At 33.1% G+C, this 23,830-nt stretch overlaps 5 protein-coding genes across 6 annotated transcripts; 2 read left to right on the top strand and 3 right to left on the bottom strand.

The window, feature by feature from the left end:
* Positions 1-8: 8 nt before the first annotated feature.
* On the bottom strand, positions 9-1,968 carry LOC144470410 (zinc finger protein 830). Its single transcript, XM_078181492.1, has 4 exons — positions 1,721-1,968; positions 1,011-1,491; positions 769-938; positions 9-705 (listed from the first exon to the last, which is right to left on the bottom strand). Exons 1-4 carry the CDS (start codon positions 1,822-1,824, stop codon positions 564-566), a joined length of 897 nt encoding a protein of 298 aa, XP_078037618.1. The 5' UTR covers positions 1,825-1,968; the 3' UTR covers positions 9-563.
* Mesh1 (Metazoan SpoT homolog-1) lies at positions 1,926-3,087 on the top strand. Of its 2 annotated transcripts, XM_078181495.1 has the most exons (4): positions 1,926-1,980; positions 2,102-2,324; positions 2,420-2,751; positions 2,848-3,087. In XM_078181495.1, exons 2-4 carry the CDS (start codon positions 2,129-2,131, stop codon positions 2,986-2,988), a joined length of 669 nt encoding a protein of 222 aa, XP_078037621.1. In that variant the 5' UTR covers positions 1,926-1,980; positions 2,102-2,128; the 3' UTR covers positions 2,989-3,087. The 2 variants fall into 2 exon arrangements, with proteins under 2 accessions (XP_078037621.1, XP_078037620.1); XM_078181494.1 differs by having other exon boundaries at positions 1,975-2,324.
* On the bottom strand, positions 2,787-6,253 carry LOC144470407 (phosphoserine aminotransferase). Its single transcript, XM_078181488.1, has 8 exons — positions 5,244-6,253; positions 4,699-4,829; positions 4,502-4,614; positions 4,224-4,385; positions 4,057-4,151; positions 3,804-3,973; positions 3,455-3,715; positions 2,787-3,337 (listed from the first exon to the last, which is right to left on the bottom strand). Exons 1-8 carry the CDS (start codon positions 5,307-5,309, stop codon positions 3,226-3,228), a joined length of 1,110 nt encoding a protein of 369 aa, XP_078037614.1. The 5' UTR covers positions 5,310-6,253; the 3' UTR covers positions 2,787-3,225.
* Positions 6,254-6,878: 625 nt separating this feature from the next.
* On the top strand, positions 6,879-19,854 carry LOC144469808 (DNA-dependent protein kinase catalytic subunit). The gene is made up of 14 exons (XM_078180471.1): positions 6,879-7,117; positions 7,217-7,398; positions 7,466-7,628; positions 7,714-7,832; positions 7,896-8,285; positions 8,358-8,536; positions 8,640-8,893; positions 8,963-11,244; positions 11,372-11,716; positions 11,791-11,946; positions 12,015-16,076; positions 16,145-18,475; positions 18,548-19,450; positions 19,566-19,854. Exons 1-14 carry the CDS (start codon positions 6,991-6,993, stop codon positions 19,641-19,643), a joined length of 11,571 nt encoding a protein of 3,856 aa, XP_078036597.1. The 5' UTR covers positions 6,879-6,990; the 3' UTR covers positions 19,644-19,854.
* A 62-nt stretch (positions 19,855-19,916) lies between these two features.
* On the bottom strand, positions 19,917-23,721 carry Cdc5 (cell division cycle protein 21). Its single transcript, XM_078180472.1, has 10 exons — positions 23,546-23,721; positions 23,202-23,467; positions 22,993-23,123; positions 22,425-22,927; positions 22,175-22,349; positions 21,668-22,102; positions 21,476-21,594; positions 21,241-21,399; positions 20,886-21,167; positions 19,917-20,806 (listed from the first exon to the last, which is right to left on the bottom strand). The coding sequence occupies exons 1-10, from the start codon at positions 23,588-23,590 to the stop codon at positions 20,591-20,593; spliced, it is 2,331 nt and encodes a 776-aa protein (XP_078036598.1). The 5' UTR covers positions 23,591-23,721; the 3' UTR covers positions 19,917-20,590.
* Between the last annotated feature and the right edge of the window lie 109 nt (positions 23,722-23,830).

The raw sequence follows: 23,830 nt of genomic DNA, 5'->3' as shown, positions 1-23,830 counted from the left end.
ATTCCTTCACCAATTTAAGGGAGGAAAGTGGAAGTTGGAGAGATCTATGGCTGTGAAGCAGAACAATCTAAGTCACGATTGTTAAAACATTTTTCATTAGAACGCAATTAAATGAAAGACCAAAATTTACTTCTTGGGCATGGAAGAAATAAACGTACAGTGTCCCACGAGAACATCTGTACCCAAGAATAAAGTTTATGCAAAACTTAGTCTAGGAATTTTATATGAATTTAACGTAATACTGCTACAAACGCATTCTTGAAAATCAAGAAATTAAATTAGTCAATTTCATCCCACAAAATTTGTCCAATAGACTAATAAAGAAAAACAATGTAAGTTTATATTAATCTCGAAAATACGGTGACTTAATTCATCTTGCCTTACAAGCACAGAAACAAGACAATTAAATAAATATTCAAGAATCGTTTTCTTGTTTTGTCATTTTATACAAACAATACTCGGTTCTATGAATTGTTATAACAACTCTAAATGTAAAATTATCTTAAACGTACGGTATTTAAATATTTACAGTCTGTAAATACTGTACATGTTGTAGTCTAGGTCTATTTATAGGAATTTTTAGCTCTCCAGTCAAGGAACTCTTCAAAGTCTGCCTCGTCGTCGCTCGAGACATCCTCGTCTATGTTCTTTTGTTTCCTATCTGTGGCTTGTACTTGTTCTTTGCGTTTCACAAGGTCCATTACCCTGTTGGAACAATATGTAGTTAGAAATATCGATTGATGTTAAGTGAAACTTTACTTTAATTACCTAGACCAATGTCGTATCTGTTCTTCTATTTCATCCAACTGCCTTTCTGTAGTAGCTTCTTCCTGATCATCTGCAATAATCTGTGCAGACTGTGCTGTTTCTTCTTTGATTTCTTTCTGGAACTTCTCCCATTCTTCTTCTATTGGGTTTTTGTATTCTACATTACGAACCTAAAACCATAACAGCTATAGATTTGTATCTGTCAGGTTTATATTAGTCAACAATTTATTATTTCTAATTACTTTGGCATCTAAAACTGGATCATCAAAGAATCCTTCTGGTAGAACAGTTTGATTTGTATTCTTGTTTTTATCTCTTTTGTTTTCTTCTTCTATTTCTGTGGTTTTTAGGTCCTTATCATTTCCAAGATCTTTACTCTCTGACTTATGCAGTACTGCCGATGCATTTATTAGTATTGAACCATTAGATTGCTTAGAATTATCAAAGAAGTCTGCTGGTAAACTTGATGCAACTTGCGTTGACTGTGGAAGAGGATTCTTCAATATCCCTCTTATTTTTTTATTTACTGAACATTCTTGGGAGGGAGATGTAGGCCTTTTAAACGTGTGTGTTACAGTCTTTGTTGTTGTTTCTAATTTGGTCTTTTTTGCTAACTCTACGTTTTCCTTGTGACTCTTTGAGTTTAAGTGAACTGGCCACACTGTTTCACTTCTCACAACAGCTTTACATAAAATACACATCAGCTGTCCTGCATCTGTATATGTGTTTACCATGGTTAAGGATTTTTTAAACCATATGCATATTAGAGTTGATACTTAATTTGATTACAGATTTCAAATAATATGAACCTTATTTCGATTAATTATTTAAAAAGTAGTACAAATGACTGAAACATTTCGAAGAATCATTAAATATAACGAATTTTTATACTGACATTTAGAGAATTATAACTCTTAACCTAAAAATATAGTAAAAATAATAAAAAGGATATTTTGCTAACGGCGATTCAATTTTCTTGACAGCTCCCAACTTCTTTTTGTGCTCACTCATCGCTTTACGCAGATCATCTTGTGTTAATTTTCGTTTCAGTGACATTTTGAGGCACAAATTATAACTCTTAAATCACAGATACGATTCTTCTCATATAGGTTATGTTTTGTTAACCGTTTGAACTTATGTAGGTATATGTGTATGAATGCGAATGCTGTGCACTCTGTGCTCAATTTAATGAACTAACATGGACGTTTTGCGGTTTGTATCAGCTGAAATAATAAAAATCTGTGCATTTTAAATAATGGACACAAATTTACATATTTTTTCTTTCTTAATATCATATTAAAAAATAAATAAATCTTTCATTGTATACATAAAGGGTTTGGTATTGCTGGATAAATTAGTCATGGGAGACCAAATTTCTGAGGCCTCTGACGATAACCTATTTAATATAACTGGACCTTGTAAATCATGTATTGTAGAAATTCCAAATTCAGAATTGTTAACACTTTTAATGAAATGCGTAAATTTTGCGGCAATAAAACATAAGGATCAGAGAAGAAAAGACCTCGCGGAAACGCCATATATAAATCATCCTATAGGTTTGTAATCTTTTGGAACACAATTTGTTTTACTGTAGATTGTTTAAAACGAAAACACACAATTCTAATTTCCAAAACCTTATAAATTGCTTTAGGTGTTGCGAATATTTTGATTCAAGAAGGTAATATTTATGATCCAGCTGTAATTTTGGCAGCTCTTTTACATGATACCGTGGAAGACACGGATGTAACGTTTGATCTAATAGAAGCTCAATTTGGTAGAGAAGTTTCTGATATTGTTAAAGAAGTAACAGATGACAAGACCTTGGCAAAAGCAGAACGTAAAAGATTGCAAATCGAAAATGCTCCTAAGCGAAGTTATAAAGCTAAGTTAGTTACTTTAGCAGATAAATTGTATAATTTAAGAGATCTTGAAACAGCTATACCAAAAGGATGGACACAAGAAAGAGTAAAAGAATATTACAAGGTAATCCATATGGGGTGATTCACCCAAATATCTCCTTCAGTTGTGATAATATTAAATTTATTAAACAGACTTGTATCAGATATATATTAATTACAGTGGGCCAAAGCTGTGATAGATGGTTGTCGTAAAACTAATTTTAAACTAGAAAGAGAACTAGATTTAATATATGCCAAACGAATAGCAAAGGAGAGGGAAATGTGTGGATGTAAAAGAATTTCTGTATCAGACTTTCTATAGTCCATTAATTTATACATTAAAAATTTATTCAATACATATAAAAGGGAAAAATGTATCTTTCATATGGAATGCTATTAAATATCAACTTTCCTAATTTAATTTGAATAATCATATAGAAAATTATATAAAAAATATAAATGTCTGCATACATAGCTTGCAAAAATATTATATATGTAATGCATATGTAACTACAGACTATTTTTTATGAAATATTTATTAAGATGCCCAATACTATATCTAAACTTCATTGCAATGCTCTTTGTAGAATAACTTCATGTATTCTGCAAGTTTCTCTACCTCGTCTACAGTAACAGCATTGTACAACGATGCTCGAATACCACCCACAGTCCTACAATAAGTAATGAAAGGTATAACTTATTGAAATAGAACAGAAAGAAAGTATTATTCAAACTGAAAAGTCAGAGGCTCTCATTGTTGCACAGACTATTTTCCAAGTCATACTTACCTGTGACCTTTTAGTTGAAGCATTCCGCGGGCAGTTGCGCCTTGCAGGAATTTCTTCTCAAGCTCCTCATCATCTTTGCCTATTCTAAATGCCACATTCATCCTACTCCTCACATCAGACTTGACTGGGCAGGTATAGAATCCTTTAGTCTGATCAATCACCTCGTATATTTTCTGGCTCTTTATGATTGCCAATTTCTCCATTCCCTCAACACCCCCGTGCTCTTTAATCCATTCGAACACCAATCCGACCATGTATATTCTAAGCAATTAAAATAAATTTATTTATGTTTAGAAATAAATATTGTTAATAAGCTTTGTCAGAACATATTGTCATCGAAAATATTTACTGGAATACTGGTGGTGTATTGTGCACGGAATTATCAGCTGCCATAACGGTATAATCCAGAATTGTTGGACAGACTTTCACAGCCTTATTAAGAACATCATCGCGCACTATGACGAGCGTCACACCTGCCGGACCAATGTTCTTCTGGGCAGTCGCATATATCAATGCAAACTAAACATAATGTTATTCGTTTTGATTAATCATCTATATCGATCATTAAGACGAGTATGATTTTCTAAATTAATGACGCATACTTTGGAGATATCTACAGGTCTCGTCAGAATATTCGACGACATGTCGGCAACAAGAGGTACTCCATTTGTCTCAGGGACGTAATTAAATTCAATTCCTGAAACAATTATTCTCCATGAATAAATCATAAGCCGAGCATACTATGCGTTTCATATCATTATTAATTAACCATGAATTGTCTCGTTGGCGCAATAATAAACATATGATGCATTTGGATCCAAGTTCCATGTAGACTGATCGGGAACCTCGGTGTATTTCGTTGTCTTTGGCAGTACTAAATTTACTTTGCCATATTTTGTTGCTTCTTTAGCCGCCTTAGCCGACCACGATCCTTAAAAATTTATATTCTAAGAATTTATTAATTATTGTTTTTAAATAACGGTAGCAATTAATAATTGGTCTCATTTTTTAAAAACATATTTTGAAACTTGAAATTGTAGAATTTACCAGTCACTATATAATCAGCAGTACCAGTTGTCATCATATTCAATGGAATAGCGGCAAATTGAGCTGTACCTCCGCCTTGCATAAACAAGATTTTGTAATTATCGGGGACGTTGCTGAAAAATTGGAAGAATACATTTTTAAAAAATATAAAAATATTTTTAAACTAAAAATTAGAAAAAAAATTGTTTATTACATACAATATGTCACGCACAGTTGCCTGAGCAGTTTCGACAACATTTTTAAATTCGTTTGATCTATGACTTAATTCCAAAATACTGATTTGAGTGTTACCAAATGCGAGAAATTCCTGTTGTGCTTTTTGCATTACCTAAAAATGATACAATTTTATTGATCTATTTAAAACTATAAAAATAACTTCAGAGTGTCTTTAAATTGACAATAAAAATACAGGTAAATATATGCAATGTTATTATAAAAATAAAAATAAAATTAAAATATATACAACTGTATTTATTGTTAATTGACCTTAAGTGACGCACGCGATGGTTCAATGAACTAATTTGACCTCTACGTAATTAATCTATTAGTGTATTTAATATTTCGAGAAATGCGTTAATTCTAGGTTTCCATTCCGAAAATTTATTGCTTCCCTAATATATTTTATACAATTTGCACATACAATATTTACAAAATATTTCGATAATTATCACAATATTCTTATTGTAATATAATTTTTTTCGTGAAAAATCGTTTCGTTAATTAAATAAATCATTCGCAGTACCTCGAGTGGAAGTTTACTCGGTCCGGCACCGAAATTAATGACGGTATTCTTCATTTGCTCGGTCATTGTAAATGTAGCGTGCTCGTCAGTTGATGCGGACAGACTTGAACAGACTGATCTGAAATATCCAGCACGCGAGTGAGCAAACCAATTTCCAGTTCAGCAAGTCTCGTTATCACTTTGTAAATGCTTAGGGCAACTTTATCTCGTATAGATACTTTTCCTTGTCTATTTAAAACTCGTACACATGTTACAATGTGTTCTTGAAATATGCTGCGATTTCTAATCGATCTACTCAATTATGGATCACTTTCAAGAAAATTTCCACCCATTCACCGGTTCTTTCACTTTCTCTCTCTAATTTTATTTCGTCTGTAGTCTCTTATATAAGCAGAGATTTATTACGTGTGGTACATATCAATTTCCGATAAGTTGGTATGTTATTTCAAACTGTTTTGTTCCATATATGTATGTACACATAAGACACTTGTTGAGCAGGTTTTGAAGGTCAGAATTATTGATTGGCCCTTTGGTGGGATCGCATCATTCTTAAAATTGAAATATTTATTTAATAATTTGTCTATTCTTTATACGAGAATATTTCTGTTGATGAAGATTGAAAATTTAACTAAAATTAAAATGCGCGCGAGGACTTTTGTTAGATGGGTGATAGAAGCAATGAAACAATTGTAGTAATCACATCGTTGTTTTTCTTTGTACGGGCGACCTATTTTGCTACAATAGCGTTAAGTGTACATTTTTTCTATCCTATATGTAACAATTTCCATATTTCTCGTTTTAGTATTAAAGAAGAGATTATTATTCTAAAATGATAAGTCTTCATGCGCCGATATGCCCCCCGCAATGTCTTGCCTTTGGGTTATAAAAACAAATTCTTGAAATGACATTTGACATATGCTCCGGATGATTTACTAGCCTGGATCATATAATAGAGCTACTCTTATCTTTGCAGTATTTATAAGCATGCCTTACAATTGCACATGTACAATCTTTTTCTCAAAAACAAAAAGTTGAGACACTGACTCAGTACATATCGATTTTCTATGGAATCGACTTTTTCGATTTACAACATTTCGTCTTTCTAACTTCATCGCCTTTAAACGATTGGTTAATAAATGAATATTTATCTTCTATAATTATCGAAACACTATCAAATATCAATTACAGTATCTTATGATGAGACACTGCATACAAACTTTTAAACTAGATTAATATATTTAGTTATTTATTTATGACTTAAAAAAAGGAAGAATTAACAATAATTGAAGTGTACAGTAATCTTGTAACGTTGGTAAAAAGAGGGGGACACCGTACATAAAGGATCAAGAATTAAAAGCGCGGCATTTACAAAATATAAACAAATGAAAATTGGATTTCACTTTAAAAAATGTTTTTACCATTACATCGCGTTTGAAAGAGGCTCTGCAGATATATTTTTATAAGAGGAAGATAGATACAATATAAAATAATTAAAAAGTAAAGCGAGATTGCCCTTTGTAAACTCTAGAAATTGAGTTGTAAAAATCAGTTAGAGTTTCGTTTCTGGAATAATGCGTTGAAGTTTGAACTTCAAAGAATAAACAAAACATTAAATTTTGGAAGTATATATACAAATTTGGTTAAATAATTAACTACGGTTGTTTTTATATTTCCATATGTTTAAATGATGTGTATGGTTATTGAGTTTGTACAAAGGTCTATATTGTATTTAATATACCATTAAAATATGGATTCGTTTAAAACGTTTATGAATATTTTCACAAGGGCTGTTGAAAATAGAAACAAAGACGATCTTGTAGAAATATTAGGTAACAGTAGAACGTATTTTGAAAAATTATCGAAGGATGACAGCGGTATGGATAAACAATTAATACTACTTTACTTTTCACTATGTTTTTCAATTAATTTACAATAAAAATATAGCCTTCTAATGTTTTACGTTGTTCTTTCAGAATTGGCATTATCTTTACTTTTTAATAAACATGATGGTATTGTTCGGTTTCTGGAAAATGAACTGAATGGATCACAGCTTGAGAAAGGTTTTGATTCAATAATTAAGGGTGCATTTGATCTGCTACAATTTATTATAGAACAATTATTTGAAATATTTGTGCCGTACACTGCTGTCACTAAAGTATTTTATTATGTTTTATATAATAAACAATGTAAGTAGAATATAATGTAAATCAAAGTGTTTTCAGAATATATGTCAAAGAGCACTTGAAGTAAAATGCTCGTCAGTAATCAAAAAAGCAGCTTGCAATGCTTTTAATAAGTTAATTGAATTATTTGGTGAACATGAAATTGGATTAGGGGAAACTGTAGAAAAGTTTGTACATTTATTTCGCATAGTAGACATAAAAGGTAAGTGTTTATTATTATAAGTGAATCTTATTATATAAATTTTATTGTATAAATGATTTCATGTATGAGTTCTCTATTATTTCAGAAAGGAGTATATTATTTTGTATGATAGGTAAAATTACAAAGAATACACCAAAAGTTCCAGAAATACAAAAAAATGCGATTGTAACCTTCAAACAATTAAGAAATGACTTTATAAAACAGGTATATAATTTTAAAGAACAACTGTATATGGATAAACACCTATTCTTTCGTTTATGATTTCAGAATAATCCACATAGTACAATATCAAATGATATATTTCAAATATATTTCGATGTTTTTTCGGATTTGTTGGAAATACTTCCAGATGATTTTAAACAAAAATATGTCAAAGAACTGTATAATTGGGTTAAAGATTTTAGTCGTCCAGAGAGATATCAAATTAAGAAAGTTACAATGAGATCTGCTATCAACTTATTGTCATGTCATATGAAGTTCTTTCAAGAATTTGTTTATTCTGATTATAAATATTGGTATGAACTGTTAGTTAAGTTTGCTGGAGACAAGAATGCACAATGCAGTGAATGTGGACAAAATGCTTTAAAGACTTTTTATCAATTAATTGGAAATACATTAAAAGTCAAAACTTCTGAAGAAGATAGAGCTATATTTTTGGTAAATCTCGCATTCAACATTTTAATTAAATATAAATGTTCTAAGTGAATGTAATAAAAAATAATGTTTCAGTATTTTAAAAACATTTTCGAAGAAGAACTGAAAAATAAGTCAAAAGTAATTGCAAACAGATGTTTTGTAGTATACGGATACAGTAAAATGGCTGCTCCATGTAAAATATATCTTACAAATAATGATGTACTAGAAATGTTTTCTCTGATTGCTCATTGTGCTGTGCCAGTCTGTTCAAGGTATGAATTTTAATACTGTCTACCTCCAGTTATTTAATTGTCTTCAAAATCGAAGATATACTATCAAGGATATTTTAATAACTTTTAGTACCAATTTTTACAGAGAAAATTTAGAGCGTTTGGAGTTGGAAAGTATTTACTATTACCAAGAAGCATTGTCTGAAGTAATATTGCATGCTTTTGACATATCAATTGATCAGATTAATATAATTTCAAAGCTCAGCATTATTTTAGTTAAAAAATTCCCTGAACTTCCCATAGTTAGTCAAAAGCCTGCAATTTATTCACTGGTAAAAACGATCATTAATATTGGGACAGTCAGTAAAGCCTTATTAGAAGAATTTTTATATAATTTAAGTAAGTGTTTTGCAATGTTGTATAGTTACTTATGTAAATACAATAACTTTTCTTTTTCGTTTTATTTAGACTACAATGGAATTATATGGACCTGTTCTCATACTTTATACGTCGACGCGGAATTACAACGAGAATTAAAACACCTTGAAGAGCGCGTAATGTGTTACAAAAACTATTTACCTTTATGGATACAACTTACAAGACCAGGAAGATACAGACGACATGAACGCATTATACAGGACGTAGTTGATTCAATGATGCATGTATGCATCGCGCTAATTGATAAATTAAATCTAAACACGAAAGTAAAGGATGATAACATATTCTCAGACGCAACCTTTTCGCATATTGCCGAGAACGCAACAGATTTTCGAATGTTCATTAATATTGTTGATCTGTATGTTGACATCATTAATGAATTGGAATCTTCTTTGTTGGTGAACACTTTGCACAAATTCATATTAAAATTTATTAATACCTCTTACAAATATCCGCTTGTATCAGGATTCTATAAATTAGTGTACGCAACGTTTAAACATATTTCTAATTTAACCGAAGGCGAGATTGAAGTAGAGACACTAGATTTATTATACAAATATCTCATTAATATATTAAATTTGATGTCCACCTTCAGCGGTGAATTACTAACAACGTGTTTATCTTTAATTTTAAATATACCTGAGATATACATAGAACGTATACTGGATAGTTCCATTTCAACATTTAAAATAGCTTTAACTGTGGGTTTAAGTGATTTTGAAATAGCTTGGACTGCATTGTGTGCGTTAGAAAAATGGGCAAGCCGTTCAAACGATCAACAAAAAACGAAATTTTTGCTAGAAATTATTCCGTTCTTGGAGCCGTATTTGAACAGCGGAGAAAGTTGTGTGGAAATGTCACAAGATATAATAAAATCTCAGCGGAAAGTTATCAAGCGCATCGTACTCAAAGACAATGAAAAAACATTAGAAAGATTTCAGATGAGAGTATTATTATTTATTGCATCGCTCGACACAGATATATTACTAAATTTCGTGTATAAAAAATCCATGAATATAGGAGCTACTTGGGACAAGAAGGACTTACTTAAATATTCATTGTCTTTGTCGGATACAGAAGTGGATATTTATTTTGATAAAATCTTGCCAAGGGTGACTCAATTGGCTCAAAATTCAGGGGACAGGCGGACAAAAATAATAGCCTGTGAAGTACTTCATTCCATGGTAATGTTGATTCTAGGAAAAACATCGAAATCAAATTTGGATAAATTCGCTCCCCTATATAATATAATATGTCCAGCTCTATTGAAACTAGGCTGTGATTATGATGAAGCGGCAAGGCAAATTTTTCAGCCTTTGATGCTGCAGTTGATGCACTGGTTGAGCTCAAAATTTATGCTCAAGTCTTTAGCGACTACTTATTTTATAAATTCAGTGTTTGAGGCTTTAAACAATGATTCAAACTCTTCGCTCAGAGAATTTTCCGCAGCATGCTTGGCCGAATTTACTAAATGGTCTATAAAACAGTCTAACAACGACAGAGGAACTCAGTCGAACATTGATGAGGTCTTATATAAAATGATGAACTTTGCGGTTCATCCATCTTTGTCTAAACGAATAGCAGCTGCAACAGCTTTCAATCATCTTTACACTATATTACGAGAAGACGATAAAATTGTCTCAATGTACTGGCTAGAAATTTTGTATTGCTTTGTGAAAAGTTTAGATGGTTGTAACGATCCCTCAATTGTGGTTGCACTCGATCACGTTGAAAGAGTATTAATTGCAAAAAAAAATTTATTGAATGCACGTCATAATAAACGTAAATTACCAATTGAATTTAAAGAAGCCACACTAACAGATGCAGTGTACTGGCTGCTTTCTCAATGCGGTTGCATAAACCTTTCTTGCAGGACGAAATGCATGGACTTGGTGGTTAAACTTTCTGAACATTTAAAAGACTGCAATTCGATTACAACAATGATAAATAATTTCATTGATGAGCATGGAAACGATGCATTTAATGCAATAATATTTGGCGATCTCAATTCGAAGGTTGAAAGTCTTTCTTGCAGCATTATTTTACCTCTCCTGAGAAGTTTGGATTGCTATATTTGGCTGATAAAAAATGATTTATTGAAGATAGAATATTTATTCGCGAAGACAAATGCTAAAAATGAAATACTTTTTAATAGCGCAAAAAATTTCGTTTATATAGTCAATAAAATTAAAAGCGAAACAGATGATGATAGCATAGTGGTGCTATCCACAGAATTTGAAGAATTACAATCGTTACAGTGTAAACTAATAATAACAATATTTGATTTTCTTCAAATTCTTCTCAATTCTAATGTAAGTAAATTATTTCTAAAGAGGCATGGAACCTTGTAAGCTCTAAAAAGATTAAATTGGCAATAGTTGTTTTAAGCTTGCAAGAATGCATTCCCCTTAAGATAATTGTTTCATTTTACAATTTCAGGAAAATTATGTGCCAGATTTCTTCCTGTGCAAGGATCTGTATGAACTAATTTCAAAATGTATTATGTGCCCTCAAGTTGTAGGATTTGAGACAATCAATTTTGAAAGTATTGAATCACTTTCGATAATTATGCACAATTTAATAGAATCGATAATACGAAAGGGTGATGATACCATACTGAATTCTATAAAATGTGAACTTTCTGTACACGTGGAAAAACATATAAATAGTTTCATTGATTTGGATAAGATTGTTTTCAGGACAGATAGCTGTAGTGAATTGAAACAGTACGTTTGTGGATTAAAATTTTTGGAACAACATAATATTCTGAGCCAGATGTACAATGTAATCTTTATTAATCATATTTTTTTAATTTTTTACATTAATGTACTTTTAAATATTAATTGCTATATTTTTAGGGAATTTATTCAATAGAACAACCCGGCGATAAAATCACACGTATCTTTAATGTTCTAGCAAGAAAACAAATGGGTGAACTAGTTTGCGTGAATATGAAAGCGTCAGTAATGGAATATTTGCAAATTCTAATGGAATTGCTTCTCATCCATTACAAGGTATATTGATTTAAAATCACAATTGGCAAATCAATAGTTTAATCACTAAAACATACCATCCTTTTCAGACATCAATAACAGAAACGCTTATCACATTAATTGGAAAAGACACAATGCTTGAATGGGACTTCAAAAAAATTGAAGATGGAATGTACTTTTTACGTCTGTTTAAAAACGAAATCTTTAGATACATGTTGAAGGATGCAGAGAAGACTATGGAAGTATTGAACACCCTGCTGCAAATGAATTCATCATTATTGCTAACATTGACCGAGCAACTCTTCCTCTTCGTGCAACGTCATAAAAGTGAATTACAAGAAAGCAGGAAATTCTTAGTGAATGCTGTAATTCAGAGATTTACAATTTTTCAACGGGCTATAAATAATTTAGGAGATAGGAAAGAGAAGATAATCAGCATTTATGGGATTGTTGTACACTTGAAGGAAAATCCAATGGAGGTGCAGTCTTTGAATAAAGACTTTCACATATGGATATTGAACCAATTAACAGAAAGTAATGATCTAAATGACAAGACCAAGATTATTCAGAATTTCCTCGTATGTTTGACCGATATGACGTCCGATTCCCAACCAGAATTGTTTGCCATTTTAAGTGCTTTGCGAAGGGACAGGATTGCCTTGTGTCCAAACGATTTCTCGCAAAGAGATGTGAAAGCTATAAAAGTCATTAATTGTTTCCAGACGTTGTTAAGAGTGCTTACCGTGACAAAATCAATTGTAGTATTCAAATCTATAATTTTATTTGCTGCTGGAATCGCTGAACATCTGTGCAATGAAAAAACTGAAGAGTATCTGAAGAAATATTTCAATTCCATTAATCCAACAAATTCTTTAAATTCTCTGGAGGCAGCATACAAAATATTCTTAAACTTGAACATGACTATAAACGAGAGATTCGACATACTACGAAAATTTCTTCTGCCATTATTTCAGTTCTGTGAAACTACCGAGATACGGACATTTTTTGAAAATAACATCCGTGCAATATACACTATTATTGAGCAAGCAATTATTGGCAGCAGTTCAGATACCAGTCATTTGATAGTATCAAAGATAGGCTGTTACGATCTCGTTGGAATTATGTTTGCGAAGGTAGACATACAGGAGATAGAAAATCCTGACAGTGTCATTACACAAAATGCCATTGATGATGTAGTAACTGGTAAAGAATTAGTGAGAAATTTATACAGTAACGCACTGCGTGTACGTATGCTCAAGACAATTGATCCAGAACACAAAGAGATAATAAGATTGCTCCATTGTTCTGCATACAATTTTTCCATAGCAGTTGTATGCTTAAAAATAGATGAAGATGCCTACATGAGCATCTTTGCTGAGAATAAAAAGAAGGAACAACTGATCTGGGCGAACATTGTAGATAGTCAGAAGCAGTATAATCTTCAACAAACTTTGAAGGAGTATCCGAAAAATTATAAGAAATTGGTTAACATAAGAAAGAATTTGAAGCAACGAGGAATCTCTGCACAAAACTCTTATATTTATAGCTTTGATTTGACTTGCTGTTCCTTGAACGAGGACATAGATGCTTATGATTATAATGAAGCAGTTGTACGCAACAATGTTAACAATACAGATACCACAAAAGAAAGCATGAGTGTGTTGCTTGAAAGCGACGAAATAAATAATCATGAATGCATGGCAACCATTTGTGGTGTATTGAATCATATAGTATCACAACAAATATCTGTAGTACCTGATGACAATGATTTCATAATACCAACATGGTTGAAACTGTTCTGTAATGCAACAGGCAGCGACAACGTTAAATTGTTCTTGCTAAAAATTGTATTAAACATGCAAACCGTATTCAAACCATATGCAAAATATTGTCTAAAGCCAATAATACGTTTGACCCATTCGTATTTATTACGAAAACCGTTGAACTATGTAATTGCTGACATTATAGAGATGTTAATAGATTGGCAAAGTGTAGCTCAACCTGACACAACTGATGAGAAAATCATTGCACAAAAGTTATGGGAAATAATGATCGACAAAGCTGTAGTGAACAAGACAGACGAGATTTCTAAAACGGTTTATAAATATAACTTGTATATGATAAAAATTATCCTTGAAATGTGGCATACTTGTTTGGAATTGCCACAGAATTTAAGTAAGAAAATAGAAACTGCAGCTGGCTCTACAGTATATTTGATATTAATTTGTATGGTAAACGGAATGACAGACAAGATACTCGAAAAAAATGATATCTTAGAGTTTCTACAGAAATCTCTACAAAACTGGAAAGATGATGAGGAAACAATTTTGCAATGTTGCGAATGTTTTGGCTTTATCTTGAAGCACTTAGACGAGCACAATAGTACTTCAAGCAGAAAGGGGCTTATCATTGAAGAAATTAGAAACGTATTAGGACAGATGCAAACATCATCGTGCATTTCTAGACAAATAAAAAGTATTCGTGCATTATGCAAAAGTTATCCAGACGCTGCAATAATTTATTTCGAATTTGTTATTGCGAATATATTCAGGGTGGACAAAATGGGACAATCAGATTGCTTAGAAATATTCTTGCAGTGTATACCAAAGTTAAATGTAGAACAGATACTGAGAGAATTAGAATTGATAAAATTTCATGATCTATTAAAAAACAAAGTTTTACCTTACGAGAAGATAGCATTGCAGGTCATTCATACTTTAGTTACTATCGTTCCACCATCGTATCTATTGTCTCTAGCCGTTTTGGTGATTCCATATACCAAACATGATTCTTCTGAATACAGAGAATCTGCTTATGATATATTTATAGATATTTATAAAAAATATGTTGAAGATACGTCTGACGAGGATGATGTGAAAAAATTGATGGATAGCAGCAAAGAAATGTTATTTAATGGCATATTAGATCCCACTGAAAAAATACAAGAGAAGATTCTACTCTTTTGGACTCAAGATGCACACCTAGAGCGCACTTGTGAAGAGAGATTACTGGAAACTTTGAACGTGTATGTACCTGGTGGTGGCAAGAATTTTCTACCATTTATACTTCTTATGATTCTGGATCTCACTAAGAAATCAAGAAATTATATGCAGACGATATTTAAAGAACCTTTGTTCGAAGGTTGTTGTTACAGGGATTATAAAATAACACCTTCGTGGAGAACAAGAAATCTTGGTTCGAAAGCTCCGCTGTTTGTTCCGTCTCTTGCTAGTAAAATGAACGAAACATTCACTCAAATGAGTATTTCTTTTACAAATTCATTTGATTCTGAATATACATCGTCATATACGAACACAAATGCCGAGTTTGAGCTACGGGCCACACAAGATCCAGAATTTGAACCGACTTTTGGCGATGAAGAACCTATATCAATATCCGCTGATTATAGCAGTGATGACGTATTTAAAAGACCAGTGGTACCAGAACCTGCTTACAACAAGAAATCAAAACGATTCTTGTGTAGTTCGGTTGATATTTCGTCAAACATGCGACAAAAACAAATTATGAAGAATATACAACGTGCTGAAATGATAAAAGAAGATGTTGTTCGTCAGAGAAGCAGTGTAAAATTGTATAGAAAATACAGAATAGGTGATTTTCCAGACATTGAAATATTCCACTCAGCATTGATCGAACCACTGCAGCAATTGGCAAAGATGGACTCACAGATTTGTAAAGACTTGACAGTTTCTATCGTTTGCTCGTTACTGAAAGAATCCAGAGGAGACGAATTTGTAAAAAAGATTGCCAATAGTTTGAAACAGATCACAGAGATAGAACAAGGAAGTAACTCTATGATAGCTGTAAGTTTAGAGATACTACAAAGTACTCGCGCAATTAATTGCTCGCCGGAAGTTGTTACAAAGGTTTCAAGATTAAATAGCTTGAATTTCCTTGGTCCACTTATTATAGAAGAAAATTTAGTGTATGGTAAAAATGACACCGAACCTCCTAAAAAGAGAGCAAGAAACGATAGTGTACAAGATAAAAAGATGCAACAAGTTTTAAATAGAGATCCTAATTCTGTGCAGGAAGAATGGCTGCAGTTAGCCAACCTTTACGAATCCATTAATGATGTTGATGTGGTTCTTAGCATCTTCCAAAATCATATTACCAATGAGGATATACGAGTAAGCGATATACACTTATGTGTATATTTACTATTCTACCATTTTCTTTAACATTGTTTCCATTGCAGGAAGCATCGTTTGCCCAAACATCTAACAATTGGAAGGATGCGAAAGTAGCTTATGAAAAAGCTTATAAAACAGGTTCTGTACTTGTCAAAGAACATTGTCTTCAAGGCTTGTTTGAATGTTTAAGTAACATGTGTCGCTGGGATGAGGTTGGCGCACATATACACAATAAATTAAATGAAAACATAGAGAACATTTGGGATGACCCATGGAAAGATTGGATGTTCCCATGGTTATTCGAGGTCTACGTGAGGGTATTGACAGGCGCGAAGACTAACATTGATCTTCCCGCAGTCCAGAAAATTATCCGTGACTGGTTAAAAGATGATAAGAAAGTGAAGTATCTCAAACGATTCTTTAGTGGGGAATTAACAATGTTCTGGTTATACGATCAGATAGAAACTGCTCGCCACGCAACACTGAGTACATTGAATGAGATGAGAGAACAGTGGCTTGGACTTCATCCACTCTCTACACAACTGAGGATACATTTGTTACAAAAACTGCGAATAATCAATGATGTAAACTGGTTCATAATAACACTAAAAACGGCGAAGAATTCGGATGACTTGCAAGGCATTCTGAAGTTTTGGAACAGCAGTCTACCGTTTGTACAAGACACCATCATTCCATGGGATAAGTTAACATCTTACAGAATTGAGTTTATCAACGGGCCATTAAAAGGGGCATTATCGAATTGGAACGTGGATGAAACTCAGGAAGATTCATATTCTGTACCAAACGAGGAAGAGAGTGGAATTACCCACCAATTGTGTACAGTAACTTTCAACATGCGACTGAAAATGATTGAGGCAGCATTGCGTCAAAAAAATAAATACATCGCGAAGAAATACTTGTACCAGATAGAACGAAATAACTCAAATTACTCTATAGATATGGAACAGCAATTCATTTTAAGTGTTGCGAAACTGAAGTTCTTGAATGGAGAGATTGAAACAGATATGGAGAAGAAACTGTCCAATTACACTTTTTCTTGGACATATTGTCACGATCTTCTTCAACAGGCTGATCTCGACCCCATGATAAATGTACATGTTCGACGACAAGTTAGTAAAGTAGCTTCAAAGATCGCAGAATTAAGTCAGAACGACACAACATTTTCTGATTTATTAGCAAAGAATACTGTAATCTTGAAAGCAATTAATGTTACAAATAATGATGTATCCGTCATCAGAGAATCATTGAACACTTATAGTTTAGAACAACTAAGAGAGTGTTGTACTGTATCATCTTCGAAAATTCAGGAGTGCTATTTCACTCTTTCAAAGTATTGTTTTACTAAATTATCATGTGATAACAGTAATGTTAACATAAGTAAAGAATTTGTGCGTTCCACATTAAAAGCGATGAGCTATGGATCTCTTGAAGCAGCTCATTACTTCCCATGCTTATTAAAATCTGAATATTTTGAGGACGAAGAAACGAAGAATATTTTTATGAAAGAAAGCGAAGCAATCGAAACTTGGTTGTTCTTATCTTGGCAGGCCCAGCTCTTCTCACATCTAGGAACGTCCATTGCACCATTAATCATACCCATCCTGAAACGCATCGTCGAAACATATCCAGATGCTGCGATGTATACATTCCGTTTAACTGTAGAAACTAATCCTGCTCTCCTCAACGAAAATAGAACTTATGAAATTCGAAAAATGCTCTACAAGAGATCTGAAATCGATCAGTTTCTACAGGCAATGCACTACCTTGTTCAACCAGAATTATATTTGCAGTATTATCTCCTTCAGTTTTTAAAGGACTTATCGCAAGGGCCTGCTACAGCCGTGAGCATGCTTTTAAAGAAAGTATATCCAAATAAGCAGGAGATTGAACACAATCTAAGACCAGGAACGATATTCAATGAGATCAAAACCTACGAAGACCAAATAAAAAAATTAGAATCTAGAAAACCTGAGCAAATCAAGCAAATTGTATACCAGATGATTGAAAACATCAAGAAGTCGTTTGCTAAACGTAAAGATAAAACGCATTTGCAGGACTATAGTCCATGGTTGCACAGATTTTCTGGGAAAGACATCGAAATACCTGGACAGTACACAGGCAACAGGAGACCTATGCCACAGTATCATGCCAAAATCATGAAGCTAGAACCTTTAGTGAAGGTGCTCAAATCTCTTCGGAAGCCTATTCAAATCGTTATGATTGGTAACGATGCAAAGGAGTATCCCTTCCTAGTGAAGTTCGGTGAAGATTTGAGACAAGACCAAAGATTACAGCAATTGTTCACTGTTATGAATAAAACATTGCGCATCGATGCTGCTTGCAATCAGAGACAATTGTCTATCGACACGTATCAGGTGAGTTCGCAAATGCATAAAACTTCCTGGTTTCTTATTAGAATAGATAATAAATACATTTTCTCTATGCAGGTGATTCCTTTATCTAAGGCGGTGGGGCTAATACAATGGATAGACAATACAAGATCTCTGCAAGAGTTTATACACTTTACATTATCTGCGGAAGAAGAAAAACGGTATGAAGCGATAAGTGGACATTATGAAGAATGGATTCGAAGTGCCGCACCCTCCAAAAAGCAAGTTGAGAGATATAAAGAGTCAACAGTGAAATACAGCGCAGCAAAAGTGGTTGCGAAAATGAATGAGTTTATAAGTAAAACCAGTTGGGATAATTTGCGCAAAACGTTCACAGTAGTATGTCCATCTATAGAAAGCTTCGTTGTGATGCGTCGAAATTTTGTCACTACTTTTGCTACCATGTGCATTGCCCATTGGATTTTGGGTATCGGTGATCGACATCTTGGAAATCTTCTGATCGCAGTTGAATCAGGTCGTTGTTTAGGAATCGACTTTGGATTAGCCTTTGATGCCGGTGTTGATCTGAGAATTCCTGAATTAATGCCGTTTCGTTTAACGCATCAAATTCTTGGCTTGCTCAGTCCTTTCACTGAAAAAGATCTTCTACGATCTGTAATGGTACATACGTTAAAAGCACTCAGGAACCAGACAGGTCCTATTCTATCTTGTATGGATGTTTTTCTTCATGAGCCCTTAAATTGGACTGAACATGTAAACAAAAAACAGCGAGAAGACGAAGATGATATCGCGGACATAAAATGGATGCCCATGAAGAAGATCAAAGCTGTTACCAAAAAATTAAACGGAATCAAACCATCTTTAATTATTCTAGAGCAATTGAAGGATCAACACGAGAGCAAATATTTTGATCGATATTTTGCTATATTAAATGGAGAAGATGACATTAAACGACCCCGAGCAACTATAAGTGATGATCATCTGAGTCCTGAGGAACAGGTAATATATGTATCCAAATCACCTATTCATTATTCTTCTTCATTTTAATAAGAAGCGTAATCTATGACACAAATTATTTCTCGATGTTGAATAGCTAATTTAATTAAATTTTTAGATTGAATGCTTGCTGGATCAAGCAACCGACTTAAATATTCTAGGCCGTACATATGTGGGTTGGCGGCCATGGCTTTAAATCATTTTAACTTGGACATAGTTACGCTTAACCATGCCATTACTTACAGTTATAGGAATATAATATATTTTGTATACGAATGTATTTTGTCTAATTTAATCAAATTAAACAATTTTATAGATTACTTGAAATCTTAAGTTAGTATTTATAAATTATCTATTAAGTAGTTTCGTAATTAATTATTTATACCTAAAATTAAGTAACATGAAGTACTAATATACTAGGTTTTAATGAAATTTCTTCAAAATTGTAATTACATTTTATAATTTTATTATTTTATAGTTACATAGAATTTTAAAATATACAAGTTATCACTACTTACATATTTTCTGAATGATAACGTTTAGAGGCAAAATTTGTCCTACAATACTAATATTTTAATTAATAATTTACATCATGTTTAATTTTCTTCTATAAAAATCAAACAAAATGAATAGTACACGTAAGGTAATAATAAATTTTACTAAATGAGTTTTTTCAAATAAATAATAATACTAAAGTATGAATTGATTTCAAGATTTATTTTTGATATTTTTTCACTTAACAACTATATTATATTTCTAACTTTTTGCTAATAATAAATTATATTCACATTAAATTTATTCAGTCCTGAAATGTGAAAAGAATTTATTATTATAAAATTACTACCCAAGAGAATTCTTATTGTGACCTTTTGGTAAATGGAGCCATTCTACGCCAAATTAATCACTTTCTGTCATTGATATCAGATATTATATTCAAGTAAAATAGAATGTAAAACACGCGGAACTAAAGGGACTTCAAATCATCAGTTTGTTGATTTCGTCGCAAAATATGAACAATTTGGCGTGAAACTACCCTAAATATCATTTCTTTAAGTATACAAAGTAAGTTCTTATATTTCATAAAACGTTTACAGTATTCGAAACGTATGTTACAGTGAATCATGATCTTAACGGTATTCAATATTATTGCAACTGATCTTGTAATTGCGCGTATCGTGCTTGCAAAACGCGTTCTCGCTCTGTTTGTCTATTAACATCTTCCATAAGCGCATTTACTCGTCTTGGCACCGCTGCCTCTTCTTGCGTTTGCAAAAATTTGAACGTCGAGAGTTCTAAATGTGCCTGTTCTATTTGCTCCCATAAATCATGTAACTGTTTTGTTAATACTTGTGCTCTAGTCTATAATTACAGTAATTGTATGAGTGAGCATTTCATATCAAATTTCATGAATTTTTTGTAATTACATAAATTTAAATACCTGGTATCCTCCAGTGAGAACTTTTAGTTTCTTTTCCATTCTAGCAGCTCGCTTGGCTTCTCCAGTCATGTGCATTCGATTTTCTTCTAATTTTCTTTCACATGCTTCCACTCGATCCTTCTTCGAAGCTAGAGTTGCTCGTGTATAACGTTTCTGAGTTTCCAAATACAAAATCTGGGACAAACACTCCTCCCACACTGTTGTGTAAGAATCTAAACTGAGCTCTCCATGTGCCATGCCATCTTTCACAACTGACATCTCTTCAATTAAGAGTAGTTTAGCCTAAATTATAAAAATATAGCGAGATAACTGAGTATAAAACTTCAAATGAAGTACACTGCATATCAAAACTTACCGCAGTAAGCTCATCTTCATCAAAGTTAATGTAGGGATGCTGTTCTAAATAAGCTTGAGCTACAGAACTTGATCCACCCTTACGATTTTGTTGCAATGGATTTTGCAGTGAGTCGTATTGCATCATTGTAATCATTTCTCTTTTAATTAATTCCTCAGCCTAAAATGAAATACCTATTAACAGTAATTATATAAAACATCTATCTTAAGTAATAATGAACTTTACGTATTCGCACCCTTTGCAAATCTGTTAACGAAGTATCCATAAACGGCCTCAGAATATTCATGTTCACATCAACAGGCCGTGGTAAATCTCGTTGTATAACTTGTGATCTACGCGCTAATTCCTTCTTTCCTACAAAATACAATATACTTATATTGAAGAAACTATTTCATATGAAACAGGAAATAGTCATATCATTACGCACTCTGCTCCATTAATTCTTGCTGTTGTCTGGCGTCTATATCAGCTTGATCTTCGACGATTTCGGTCGCAGGAGCGGATGCATTATCATCTTTATGTTCCCCTTCAGGGACTACTATCTCGTAATCATTGCGCGGAGCTGGAAGAGTACTGAGGCCCGCACGTAATTGTTCTTTAACTTGCTTTTGAACCAAAGGAGTCTCTGATCCATCGATATTCTCATCTGGATTAATGCTGAGCTTGTCGCGAACGGGCGTAGTTGCTAAAACTCCGTTTTGCGTTCGTATAGATGTTGGCGTGTTGAAAGAATTTGCTGGAGTTCCATCGCTACGTTGTGAACGAAAAGGTGTAGCCAAAATTGTATTTGGTGTAGCTATGGCATTTGCAGTAGGAACAACACTGGTGAAGTCTGAATTGTTTAATGGAGTATTTAATCCACCTGTAAATAAAAAAGTCAAAGCATTGCATCACAAACGTGTCATTTACAATTAAGTAAAATACATTTGCCTACCCTTTAATGGGGTATCCACGTGAGTAAGTGCCATAACATTCTGGGCTTCTTGGAGAATTCTGTCAGTAGCAGCTGGAGTACGTGGAGTTATAGCCGCATTTGTTGGTAGAGAATAATCGGCGAGCAAACTGTCCGATAATGTGATTCCACTTTCAGTTGCAACTTCACGGGCAACCTATTATAAAATGTAAAAATTAGAAGTATCCATATATTTTATAAATTAGGGTGTACGTGTAATATAACACTGTACCTCTGATGCTCTTCCAAGCTTAACAACTTGTTGTAATTCTTGGTCAGATATCTGTGGCTCTGGCAAAACTAATTTACTTCTTTTCTTTATTGGCTCTTCATTATTGAGCATTCCCATTGGAATATCATTCTCCTTGCGTTGTTTTAGTTTTTGCTTGTCTTTTCTACGTTCCATTTCTTCCTTCTCTTGTCTCAATTCCCCATCTAAATGCTGCTGTCTCATCCTAGAAAAGTCGATAGCAAGTGGATCTACATGCTCGTTCGATGTATCATAAAATCCAGTTGCAGGCCGTTTTTCAAATGGAATTTCAGAATTGTAATTAACCCCGCGTTTCCGTTTATTTTTTTGCGAGACAGTAATACCGGCAGCTCTCAGTTCTCTACGTTTTTGTAAAGCAGCCAGTCTGCGGGCTTCTTCCAATTGTTTCTCCCTAGCTTTACGTTTTGCTTTCTTGCCCTGAGTATTTGCAAGCCTAGCACGTGCCTCAGACAACATCTCCAATTCTAAAAATGACTACTTTTACACTCTTTGCATGGAAGGAAAATAATTATTTATAAAATAAACCTACCATCTTCATCCATATCTTTTGGATCAGGTCTAGCAGGTTTTGTTTCTGGATTCGGATCAATTTCTCCTGGTTTGAGTTTACGGGGATCATCTGCTGCATCATCTCCTTCTTCTTTCTTCTGAGCTTGATCACTAAATAAAAAGAAACACATAAACTATCCACAAATCTAAATTGTACAAATATTTTCTATGATTATTAAGATAACTTACAGTAAATATTCATAACGTTCTAAACATTGAGCTGCAGTACGTCCAATAATTGGTGCAATGGTTCTCCATTGTGTAGGCATCAATTTGGCAAGATGTAACAATTTCTCGTCTTCTTCTCTGCTCCATTCAGTTTTCTTAATGCTTGGATCCAACCATTCAAACCATCGTGCTTTACATTGTTTGGCAGATTTTCTGTGTAAAAGGGATGCTATTCGACTCCATTGATTTTTCCCATATTTCATCACAGCGGCTTTCAGGATTTCATCCTGTAATAGATTACATGAGTTAGAAAGAACATGTTTTACAGTGAAAATATGAGTTCCAGGTTAGAAGTTGAATCTTACCTCGGTGTTCCGCCAAACACCACCTTTTATCATAATACGCGGCATCTTTTATGTATTCTTTATTGTCATACAAGGCAAAACGAACAATTGTATAAATTGTGCTGATTACTTTCACTTAGTTGACAATTAATAATAGCTACATTGGACACTGGATCGGGACCACAAATTCCCGATGGCAACGCTTGGCCATAAACGAAATACATATGAGTCTGTATGTGGCAAACTTTTGCGACCCAAATTGACTGCTTTATCGACCTGAAAAATAGAAAATATAGAACGTTCTTA

This window comes from Augochlora pura, chromosome 5, assembly GCF_028453695.1.
Source record: "Augochlora pura isolate Apur16 chromosome 5, APUR_v2.2.1, whole genome shotgun sequence".
In the NCBI taxonomy this organism is placed as follows: Eukaryota; Metazoa; Arthropoda; class Insecta; order Hymenoptera; family Halictidae; genus Augochlora; species Augochlora pura.
This window is presented reverse-complemented; position numbering and strand designations above follow the sequence as displayed.